Genomic DNA, 11,223 nt, shown 5'->3' with positions numbered 1-11,223 from the left:
ATATATATATATATATATATATATATATATACTTTGTGTTTTTTCTTTCCAAATTGCAATTTTGCTGTACTTTTGCTCTTTCATATACATTGAAGGTGTTGGTTGTAACATACAATATTCAAAAGGTATTGCAACTATTGCAGTGGAAAAGTGTGACTGCGTTGCAGCTTGCCAATCGTGAGATCCACGAGTGCTTCTCTCCACCAGTTTGTAGAAGTGCAGAGTGAAGATAATGAACGCCACAGAGCCCCCGTCCTGCAGAAAGAGTCATCTCATGCATATCTCGCAATTCTCCCTGCTAAATCAGTCACGTTGACCTGAATGATTACCTCTCACACTGCTTTAGCTACAATAATCAGTGGATAATAATGAAGAAAGAAAACAGCTGCCTGCGAAGGTATTACCCTCCAAAGACCAATGATGATTCCAGGCTGTAATAACTTCAGCAGCACGAATTGGTCCCGTCCAATGACCTGCGCGCATTTAGTTAGAGGCTGCATGTCTAGGTTTGCCACCAGGGATCTCTTGCTGTGTCTGACAGAACAAGCATAGAGCACAGCTGGTTTCACAAAGAGATGAGAGGACAAGAGGGAGAAAAGGGTTGAACTGGATGCTGTAGCTGTCTTAACTTCTTTAGGCTGGGGCAGCTGAAGGCAATCCTCCTGACGCCGTGCAGTTGAAGGCTGAAAATCTCCTCGTAGTTGGGCAAGCGGTCTCCGCCACACCAGCACAGTGTCAGTGAAGTCTCAGAGAAGCGGGACCAGCTCAGCTCCAATGTACTCTCACGTCCAGACATATCAGTGACGGTCAGCTCCCAGGTGACACGCAAGTTCCTAGAGGAGGATAGCACAATGTTGAAATAAAGCAATAGGAGCCGAGGAGTGACATGCTAGCATGTGAGAGTTCAGCTACTATTTCTCAAAGCTAGGTTTGACAAGAAAAGGCAGCTTAATCTAAATATTGAGCAAACAAAAAGGGGCAGGATTTGCCAAAAGCTGACTGCTGCTTTTTTTTTTTTTTTTTTAATCACCAAAATTGTAAACCCCGACGGCTGTAATGTTTCTTATGTCAGTGCAAGAGAATTGCATGACTCCTTTTAAGCTGTTCTGACTAATGAAATGATGTGCAACGAATGAAATGAAACGGCAGCTGTTGTGATAAATCTCCTGATCCAATTCTGTCTAAACTGTGATTCACGACTGCCCCCACTGTGATGTAGCCAGCTTCTCGCTGAGGCACGAACCAATATCAATTAGGTGAGGGAACAAAGCTTAAAAACTGGAGCAGCCCGGGAGGGCCCCGAATGACCCAGGGGATTTCACTCCGCGTCGTCTGTGTGTGCGATGTCTTGTGAAATGATTATTACCAAGGTAAATCGCATGCTCCTCAGTGTCTCTAACAGACAAAACCCCCTGTAGGGAATTGTCTCAGCTGGTGGGATGAAGAAGGGGGAGGAGGGGAAGAGATGGCAAGGTGTGTGTCTGCATGTGTGTGTTGGCACTGAGGGTTTGAGGGGGCTAAGTAATTTATTTCAACAATTCCGACAGACTCTGCAAGGAACACAATTATTTCTACTTCCCCCCTCTATAGCACAACAACTGCTTCACAACTCAAAATTGAGTGGTGCACAGCCTCTAATCAGAGGTTATAAAAACACACCAGAACCCACAGTAGAGGAACTGGAGGAGCTCCACCCCCTCCCCTCCACCTGTGAGCCAGTATCCCCTTTGTGCAGAAACCGCATTCAGACACAGACCTCCTCTCTCACCTTTAATAAGAAAATGTCATTAAGTGCGCACAATATGAAAAGCAAACCGCGCTCTGTTTTGGATTGGAGGCAGATTGTCTCTTCTGTCTGCCCTTGAACCATCTCAGCAGCAAAGGCTGAATTTAAAAAGTTTTACTCCTTTTTTATAACGGTGGGGGGAAAAAAAATCCATCCAGCTCAGCTTAAAGTTGAGGAAAAGAATTAGAAACCTTGAAAGGGGCCAATATAGATAAAGTAAAATACAAAGTATATCCATGTGATCCCAAAATAAATTGCTCATTTGGTTGGTTTTATTTAATGAGAACTTTATGAGTTCTCAATTAGTTCAATGATCTTTAAAAAAAAATCACTAATCATGCAACTCAAGTGACATTCGATTTCAATCGAAAGACAGATAACATATCAGGTTTGTAACTTATAATGTCCTTTGAGGTGCTGTGCACACAGAAACGAATCCAGTACATTTTCGTAAATGATGAAAATAAAAAATGTACGTCCAAACGGGATGCAGCACCACAGAAAACACTGCAGTTGGTATGCCGAGTTAATCGATGGTGCTCTAACTGTCAAAGAATAACCAAAAAAACACCGAATGCCACCAAACGGTGCAATATGTGTGATTTGTGAGAGTGGAGGAGCATGCAGGTTACACAGAAAAATGGAGCTACCGCGTCATGATTTCATTTAAGACGAGTCGACTCGCATGTACACACTGAAACATGAAACTGCCATTTTTTTTAAATCATCCACTTTGGGGGACAGCCTAAATGACAAAAATGTTCCACGATACACATAGTCTTACTTCCATGTGGATGGCGCCAAAATGTGGTTGTTTATCTGTTTTTAACAATACCTGAGGACTTGCTCTGTTTGACTCGGCAAACCAGTGTGGCTGTTGATGGGTCCAAGAAGACGTTTCCATTTTTTCATCTCACAATGTGCTACTGTCTTGACATGCAGCTCTTTCCAGTAACCCGCAGCGTGGTCCCTAGTCTTCTTGGATAAAAGCTGGACATTCACGATCCTAGCTTTTTGCTTTTCATTGTTGCAAATGTCAGCAATGTACAGCTTCTTCCACAGAACACTGCATGGAGAGAATTGAGAGTAACAGAAGATTGTTGGTAAAAACACCTGAAAAGACTGATATTTAAAGTAAACAGACATGATCTCTAGTGTGAACAATGGTCATTAATGTATGCATTCACATATTACATTTTGTCAATCTTAAACGGAATCTTTTATATTACTAGGTTTTCAATCCCTCATTAAGCTTTCAGTAACTGCAACTCCTTGAAATCTGCATTTTAGTTTAGAACCGGTTTTGGATTTTTTAAAAAAAACAACATTCAGATGTATTACACCATGTACCGTGCCAAGTACCATTCTCTTTGATGTGCCTTACATAAAATAATGTGAATTATATTTGACAAGGAAATACAGCCTTGCTGTCACAGTTTAACAACATGTACGTCTGGGTCTGGGAGTATAAATGCTCTCTTGTTTTATACTTACAAAAGTGTTGTCAGAAAATATCAATGCACAATAATTCAGTGATATAAACAGCAATGAACAAAAATGCAACACTTAATGCAGCATTATAAGCCAAACTCTTTTTTTTTTTTTTTTTTGTCTGAGGAGTTCAAAATTTTACACGAATCCAAAAATATTATTTGCTTTTGAGTTGGGGAAAAAAAAAAAAAAAAAAAAAAACATATTAAACCTAATTTATTAATTATCACTGGATGAAACTTACTTATTACTGGCAAGCTGATAGAACAGCTTATTAGTGTGACTCATGCTGAAAAGTGCATAGGCATCCAGGTATGACAGAATTTTATCCAGTATCTCAAATGGTAGTCTGCAAAATAGAAAACGAGACATGCATGATTCCAAAACATTTTGATCGTCTTGCTTTCACCTTTTTACACTTTCTCTCTTTCTAGAGCGCGCCATGCGTTAACCCTAAAATACATAATACAAAGGAGAAATGGAGTTCTGACATTACTTGTCGAAGTTCTTCTGAGTGGACGTCGCCGCAGCTCGCAGTCTGGAAGGTACCGCTTTTGAAGATGCCATTTGTTTTCCCCACTTTTTAGAACAGACAGAGCTACCGAGTCACGTTACAACACAAGTTTGTTACTAAAGCAAAAACTCGTTTTGTTTTTTTTCCACCGAATTTATATCTGTCTGTAAAAAAAAAAAAACAATACGTAGAGGTTTTACTCCCCGCGTCTCGTTGCCATGGTGATGACAGAGCGTGATTCTTAAAGGGGAAGAGGGGAACCTAAACTTCCGGTGCAAAGGATAGTATCGTATAGTGATTTGCCAACCAACCAATAGGCAGAAGTTGCCTTAAGACACTGCCCCTCCTCATTTGCATAATAAGGCAGGCATTGTACAGTATAAAGAAGAGACAAGAAAATGTAAAAACAAAATGCAAGTTGAAAATGTAGAAGATATATTGATGACAACACGTTTAAGGAAAAGGCTAAACAAAACATATATATTTCTGCTTTTATTTAAGGCAGTCTAATCACCATTTATGCACATATTCACACGCTGTCAATAGCAAGTTACTGGACTGTAGCCACAGTCGCCCTGGGGCAGGTTGACAGAAGCCCTTTGACCACCAAGGGAATCGAACCAATGGGTGGGTTTTAACCTGAAACTTGAGTAAGATTTCAAAACCAAAACAGGTACATCCATTTGTCTCTTCACTCAAGTTTAGGATAGAGGTGGCATCTCACACTGCAGAAAATAAGATTTCTCTATTCGAATTTAAACATTACTTCAATTTTGAGACCGCATTTCAAGTAAAATCATACAGTATCATTAATATCTGCACAGATGCAATGAGACAAATGGTCTGGCAGATACTGTAAGTGGTTGTGGAAACATAAAGTGGGCCAGCTTGGAGTTTTAGTATGCTTTACTTACATTATATGTAAAGATAACTTTCATAAGAGTTAGCAAATAGAGGTGTATAGAGCATAAAACAAAATAAAGAAAAGCATAGATTGCTCCACATTTTATCAAATCTGAAGCGGAGCTGTGCTGATGTAATCAGACGTAGAGAAGAACACATACAAGGCAAAGCATATTGCAAAAAAATAAAATAATAAAATAACTAAAGCAGATGGCTCATTTTAAGACCCATCACATAACTGTCCTCCCCTTTCAAGGAGGCCAGTAGGCTTTGCTTGCTGTCAGTAAATATAACCATAACTATGTTGTCAGTCTTGCCGATCAGCTTGCCTGATGGAAGCGAAGTCCCTTCTGGGCAATAGCAGCCCCTGGTATGGTAACATTAAGTAGGCCACATCCCTTTTCCGTGCATGTCCCCTGTACTTGACATTTGATGTTTTCTGTAGTCGTCTGTCCTTCGGAGGGCCCGGGGACAGTTGTGGCTCGTGGATACCTGATGTCACCCTTCTGCATGATTTGCCAGTAAGCTCTGACAGAGCAATGTTTGACAAACAGTACAGATGGAAGAGAAAAGATATTAAACATGATTAAAATTAGGTTTCTTTTCTTTATCTTTTTAATTTTTTAGCAGGGTGCATCAGATGTGTGGGAACATCTGGTTTCACAGGTCACAGATTCATATTTATGTCAATGAATTCCCAGAAAGTTCATATGTCAATTATTATTTTTAACCTCATGTTTGACCCTCAAGTAAAACATACATCTGTATGCAAAAATATACCCTTTTAGGATGTCAATACTTTATCATGTCACAATTAATAAACCAATGCCTTTTTCCTGTGACTTTATGGAATAGGCCAAGACAAAGTAGCACATAGTGAAATGGGAGAAAAATGATACAATACAGTGTTGCATATATAAAAAGCATGAGTACTTTGTATAAATCCCCTTCGCTTCAGTTAGAGCTGCAAGTGTTTTGGAATATAACTCTACCAACTTTGAAGATCTACAATCTTACACTTTTTCCTCAATTGTCTTTGCAAAGTAGCTCAACCTCAGTTTGATTGAACGGAGAACAGCTATAAACAGCACAGCACCTGTCACAACTTCTCAATTGGATTTAGGTCAGGATTTGAACTGGGCCATTCTAACGCATAACGATGCTTTCATCTAAATCATTTCATTGAAGCTCTGGCTGTTTGTTTGGGATTGTTGTCCAGCTAGAAGGTGGATAATCACCATTGTCACAAGTATTTTGCAGTTTTTTTTTTCCAATTATTGCCTTGTCTTTAACTCTATCCATCCTCCCATCAACTTTGACCTGTTTCTTTGTCATGACTAAAGGAAAACCTGTCCAGAATAGTATCAGAGCAAGATACTCCCACCACCCTGTCTCAAAGAGGGGCTAGTTTAGGGTTTTGTGGTGTGTTAGCAAGTTTACACTCATAGAGATATTTATGTAGATAAAACCCTTACCGTAAAATCTCACAAGTTTCACAATTGAAAATCACATGTGAATTAACATGTGTAACATGACTTATTTGTTCATTAGTAAAAGAAAAACAAAAGAAAAAAAAACATCATGCCTTGGTTTATTCCATTCCACAATTGCACAGAACTTAAAGAAAACAGTTCCCTGAATAAATGCTCATGCCTCAACCTAGTTTGCATATCCTTAAATAGAAAAATGACAGCTCATTAAAGGTCTGAAGTAAAGGTTTGCCACTTGCGAAGGCCAGTGTTGTACGATTCAACTGTAAGAAGCACTGATATGAAGCCCTTACATGGCTATTGAAATGATGGTGACGTCTCAGGGATTGAAAGGAAAAGGTTAAAGGTTCACCAGACAGATGAAGCTCAGCCTCTGCGAACATTTTCAGAGATGGCCCTTTCTTTCAGCTGACCAATTAAATCATTCTTGACCAGTGTGAATACGAAGTCGTTTTCTAAACTTTCAGTTTGCAGGTTTTACACAGGTGTTTGTTTTGTTTTAGGAAACTTTGTTTTTAATGATTTATTTCTTGAACTGAACCATTTTCTGCACAAATAAACTTAGCCACAGGATGGCGCACAAGTATCTGAATTGGACCACTAAAAGTATCGAAGTCCTGGATTAAAAACACAGAGATGCATGCCGAATGTGACATGCACCGCCAGGGCGATCCACCGCAAACTCCTTAATTTTAACTTAATTATTATACAGACACATGTAAGAAAAAAAAAAACCGCACGTTAATAATAGATAGTAAAAGAAAGCAATCCTTGGGGTCCTCAGGGGACTCCCGAGTTCACGCGTTGAGCTGATTAATATGTAAACAAACCTATTAGCCCATGCCTGTGCTCCTATTTGCGGGGCACTTGTAGAGGAGTCTTGCTTCCAGCGGCTCACACACGAAGAATGGGCGTGAGTTGTCCCTCGAAAGGGGTACCCAGAGAATCGTGCTTTCATTTTTTTTCTCTCCTCCAACAATCTGAGCGCTCACTTCTGTCTGCGAAAGACAGTGAACACAAGAGCGGGATGGAGAGCACAGGTAAGGCAATATTGAGATTTTTATTTTTATTTTTTATTTTTATTTTAGGGCATCTTCTGATGTGTTTTATACAAGATTACCATATTTTGGGTCTTTTTTTTATGACTTACAAAGTGCCCCAAAACTGTTAACATAGCTGACATTATCGAAAAGACGACCGTGAGATGATTATTCATTCTTACCGAATGCTGTATGTAGTAGCAGCAGTTGCTGCTCACTTTACGCGCGAAAGCGTTTTTTACGCGCAAAGAAATTACTCAATAAATCAAGTAGAGATTCTTTAAACTTTCAGTTGTTTTGTTTTCTAACGTGACATTTCCAACTCCCCCCCCGCCACCCCTTCCCACATCATTAGGATTTGCAAAATCGACCGTTTAAATCCTCTCCCAAAATCTACTAAGACGCACAGGAGGGAGGGGAGCCTAAGTGCGTCTGTGTCAAGGAGCGAGGGAGCATCGCAGTCAGAGAACGAGAGAAAGGAAGGGAGAGGAAAAGGGTGGGGGGGGACCGACTCTGGACCAGGTGATCAATAAACCTCCAAGGGGCTGCCGGGGTTGTCTCATTGTACCCTGGATCCAGTGATCCAACCATGGTGCCAGCGCGCTGCCTGAGAACCTGTGCCGTCCTGGCACTGGCTCTCTTCTTGGGATGCGGCGTGGTCCTGTGCTCCGGCCAGAACGACACGGAGCCCATAGTGCTGGAGGGAAAGTGTCTTGTGGTGTGCGACTCGAACCCTTCCTCGGACGGAGCGGTGACCTCCTCTCTTGGCATATCCGTCCGCTCCGCAGGGGCGAAAGTGGCTTTTTCCGCCGTGCGCGGAACCAATCATGAGCCGTCGGAGATGAGCAACACGTCAATGACCATCTATTTTGACCAGGTAAACGTGTTTCCTCAGTTTAACAGTAATCTATCTGATTAGTGTGGAAATAAGAAGTGTAAAGGTAGTATTCGGAATGAGTTTCTTTGGTGTTTCCTTACTTTGCAATCCTAACATTTGGGACGTCTATAAGAAAAAAAAAAAAAAAAAAAAAAGATTCGACCAGTGTTATGCGTAATTGGCACATCTAACGACGGGATACCAAAAAGGAGCAACAATTCATGCTAAATAATTTATCACATGTCAGATGTGCAGCGCTGAGCGGTGGTTCCAATAAATCCACACGACTGGGGTCTTTGGACAGGGGCCTGTTATTGCACAAAAACGGGACACTGTCCTAAGCATTTGGCACGCGCCTCCATGCATATCAAATACCGAAATGTGTCTACAAATACCTGTTGTGTTGACCGAACTGCTTCGTCTCACTGTGCGCCCTCTCGGATCGCAGGTTTTAGTCAACATCGGCAATCATTTCGACCTAAAAGCGAGTGTTTTCCAGGCTCCAAGAAGGGGGATCTATAGTTTCAGCTTCCACGTTGTGAAGGTCTACAACAGACAAACCATACAGGTGAGCAAGCATGAAGTAGCAGCTTTTCATTCAACATATGAAACATGGAATTTTTAGCTCACTGTGTGTGTGTGTGTGTGTGTGTGTGTGTGTGTGTGTGTGTGTGTTTTTTTTTTTTTTTTTTTTTTTTTTTTTTTTTTTTGTTCCACCTCTGCAGGTCAATCTAATGCAAAACGACTATCCCGTTATATCAGCTTTCGCGGGAGACCAGGACGTTACAAGAGAGGCGGCTAGCAACGGTGTACTGCTGATGGTGGAACGCGACGACCGGGTCTACCTAAAGCTGGAGCGGGGTACCCTCATGGGCGGATGGAAATACTCCACCTTCTCAGGCTTTCTAGTCTTTCCTCTATAATCCCACCGTCGAGGATCGGTACTCTGCTTAAGTTAAGGAACAGGAACAACAACAACAGCAACAAAATATATTCAAAAACATGCCATTTATTTTTCAAACTGTCAGCCAAGGAAGCCGACGAATATCCAACACGACGAATATCCAACACTATAGTCAAATATCAACGTTTCCTGGGAGTTTCATATATTCAAACCCATCAACTTTTACGCAATCTGGATGACTAAACGTCTCGATCGGGCCAGTGGCTGGCATGTGCTTGTCGAGTGTGTGGATTTCCCCCCTCCCACCCCCCTCCTTGCCTGGAAAACAAACTTTTGGGCAACATGGACAAAGGAAAGATGAGGATGAGGAGAACAAAAACTGACTGTGTTATGCTTTATTTATGTTTGTATAGCCTTAAAGAATTTATGGTGAAGTATCTACGGAATCATGGACAACCTGGAAGAGAGAAGCGCTTTCACGCCGAGGGGCTTATTTTTTCCCTTTTTCTTTTTTCCTTTTTTTTTGCACGAATGGAAGTTTCCCCATTTTACGTTTTTTTGTTGTGGTGTCTATGGTGTTACGTTTGGATGCCGAACATATTGAAAAATAACCCAAAATGTAGGCAGCCGATGAGTTTATTATAAGACAGAAAGAGGGAGAAAGAAAAGAAAAAAAAGGCGACATATTTCAGCCTCAAGAGGTGACTTAAAACCCTTTTATTTAACAACAATAACAATAATTTAAACAAGAAAAGAAGATATCTAATTTATGAAGTACATATTCACAGTACTATGTGTTCTACATTTCGGGATCTGCGTAGCTTTGACTGATTTTAATGTTCAGTGACTTTGCTCACTTAATGTACATTGTGGAAAAAAAAAAAATAATAGAAGAATCCCTATATCCATGTCCCGCTTAATAAATGATATTGTATTGTATAGGCTGAGCGCATTCATCGTTATTATTTAAAGAAGCGACTCGAGGTGGAGGAACGCATATTAAAGGGGAAGGCCTGGAAGGGAAACAGGCATGTCGCTGTCCGTGGTGCTGAAATAAGGAAAGCAACAGCAGCTGTTGATTGAAGTAGCAATGAACGAATCCTGGAGAAAACAACAATAGCAATAATAATAATAATAATAATAATAATAATAATAATAATAATAATGCAGTATTTATGTTACCTTGTGTTTATAGATGACTAGAAACTTGCATTTCATTGCTGCAAATATACATGCATTTATTTAAAAAATTGTGACTGCGGTATATTAGCAAGAGCATCTAATGTCTAATGCACAACATTAAGTTATCGTGCCTCACTGCAGAAAATCCCCTTAAATTGGGGGCTTGACAGCCTAAAGCTCCACCCTTTCTGAAGAAAGTTGCTTTTTATCATGAAACATGGATGCATTCGTCTCGCAGAATAAACAGACGTTGATATTCCTGCTCAACCACCAACACACTTCACCCAAACTCTGTCACCCACAGCTAAGAGACTATCATCTTGCCGTCTGCTCTCCCCTCTATTCGTTATTAAACTTTGGTCAAATGCCACACCTAGTTGAGAGAGTCCAGACAAGTAATTTCACCAAAAAGTAGCCTACATCTGAAAAATGTGTACCCTTGAATATATATACACTTGTATATAAATGAATAAATTAACCGCACACCCAACCAAACTACATACTTTGGTTTTGGGGTGCGTCAGGTTGTTTTGCACTCTACAGCAGAGTCCAGATCAAATGTGGTGCTCAAAAACATCAAAAACAATGTGTAAAAGGAACAATTACTTCTTGGTTTGTTTGGATCAGTTAACTTGTAGAAGAAATGCTTTCTCATCTCAAGAATAAAAAATAAAACAAAACAAACAAAAAAACACCAGAACCAGTTCGTGAACCAATTAATTATGATTCAATCACTATAAACGGAAAACTACAAAGGCTTTGCACAACTAGTGCAGGTGTCAACAGGTCTCGTGTAAATTCAGTTTCTCCTGTCGCTCCCTGCAATTTCATAGCTCGCCAGTACTTGGAGTCAACTGTTCAAGCAAGTTGATAATGAATGAAAATTCTGTCTTTGGTGCTAAATAGACAAGATTTTAGAGGTTCTGTCCATTAAAGTAATTTTGATTTGTCTTGTTAAACCTGTGGCAATCACAAGAAAGTTGGTGCATTGTTTTAAATGCCCTCTGAATTGTTACCTCTGTAGGCAACATAAGAA

General features: G+C 40.3%; 2 protein-coding genes across 2 annotated transcripts in view; one reads left to right on the top strand and one right to left on the bottom strand.

Moving 5' to 3' along the window:
* fbxo15 (F-box protein 15) overlaps positions 1–3,940 on the bottom strand; it is an 11,247-nt gene extending 7,307 nt beyond the window's left edge. The window contains exons 1-6 of the mRNA XM_015021538.1: positions 3,774–3,940; positions 3,522–3,626; positions 2,622–2,852; positions 630–833; positions 405–534; positions 173–255 (exon numbers count right to left, since the gene is read on the bottom strand). Coding sequence (XP_014877024.1) covers positions 173–255; positions 405–534; positions 630–833; positions 2,622–2,852; positions 3,522–3,626; positions 3,774–3,844 — 824 coding nt within the window. The 5' untranslated portion in view covers positions 3,845–3,940. The remainder of the gene's footprint in view (positions 1–172; positions 256–404; positions 535–629; positions 834–2,621; positions 2,853–3,521; positions 3,627–3,773) is intronic.
* Positions 3,941–7,115: 3,175 nt separating this feature from the next.
* cbln2b (cerebellin 2b precursor) lies at positions 7,116–9,374 on the top strand. The gene is made up of 4 exons (XM_015021540.1): positions 7,116–7,224; positions 7,580–8,101; positions 8,550–8,669; positions 8,827–9,374. Exons 2-4 carry the CDS (start codon positions 7,814–7,816, stop codon positions 9,022–9,024), a joined length of 606 nt encoding a protein of 201 aa, XP_014877026.1. The 5' UTR covers positions 7,116–7,224; positions 7,580–7,813; the 3' UTR covers positions 9,025–9,374.
* Positions 9,375–11,223: the final 1,849 nt, after the last annotated feature.

The sequence above is a fragment of the Poecilia latipinna genome, unplaced genomic scaffold, assembly GCF_001443285.1.
Source record: "Poecilia latipinna isolate Pla-1442-1.1 unplaced genomic scaffold, P_latipinna-1.0 Scaffold2802, whole genome shotgun sequence".
NCBI lineage: Eukaryota > Metazoa > Chordata > Actinopteri > Cyprinodontiformes > Poeciliidae > Poecilia > Poecilia latipinna.
This window is presented reverse-complemented; position numbering and strand designations above follow the sequence as displayed.

What these genes read in the sequence shown, in the direction of transcription:
- cbln2b (XM_015021540.1), top strand. Translation starts at nt 7,814, where the DNA reads ATGGTGCCAGCGCGCTGCCTGAGAACCTGTGCCGTCCTGGCACTGGCT. An exon ending in TGACCATCTATTTTGACCAG is followed by an intron (nt 8,102 to 8,549) that starts GTAAACGTGTTT and finishes CTCGGATCGCAG; the next exon opens with GTTTTAGTCAACATCGGCAA. An exon ending in ACAACAGACAAACCATACAG is followed by an intron (nt 8,670 to 8,826) that starts GTGAGCAAGCAT and finishes CCACCTCTGCAG; the next exon opens with GTCAATCTAATGCAAAACGA.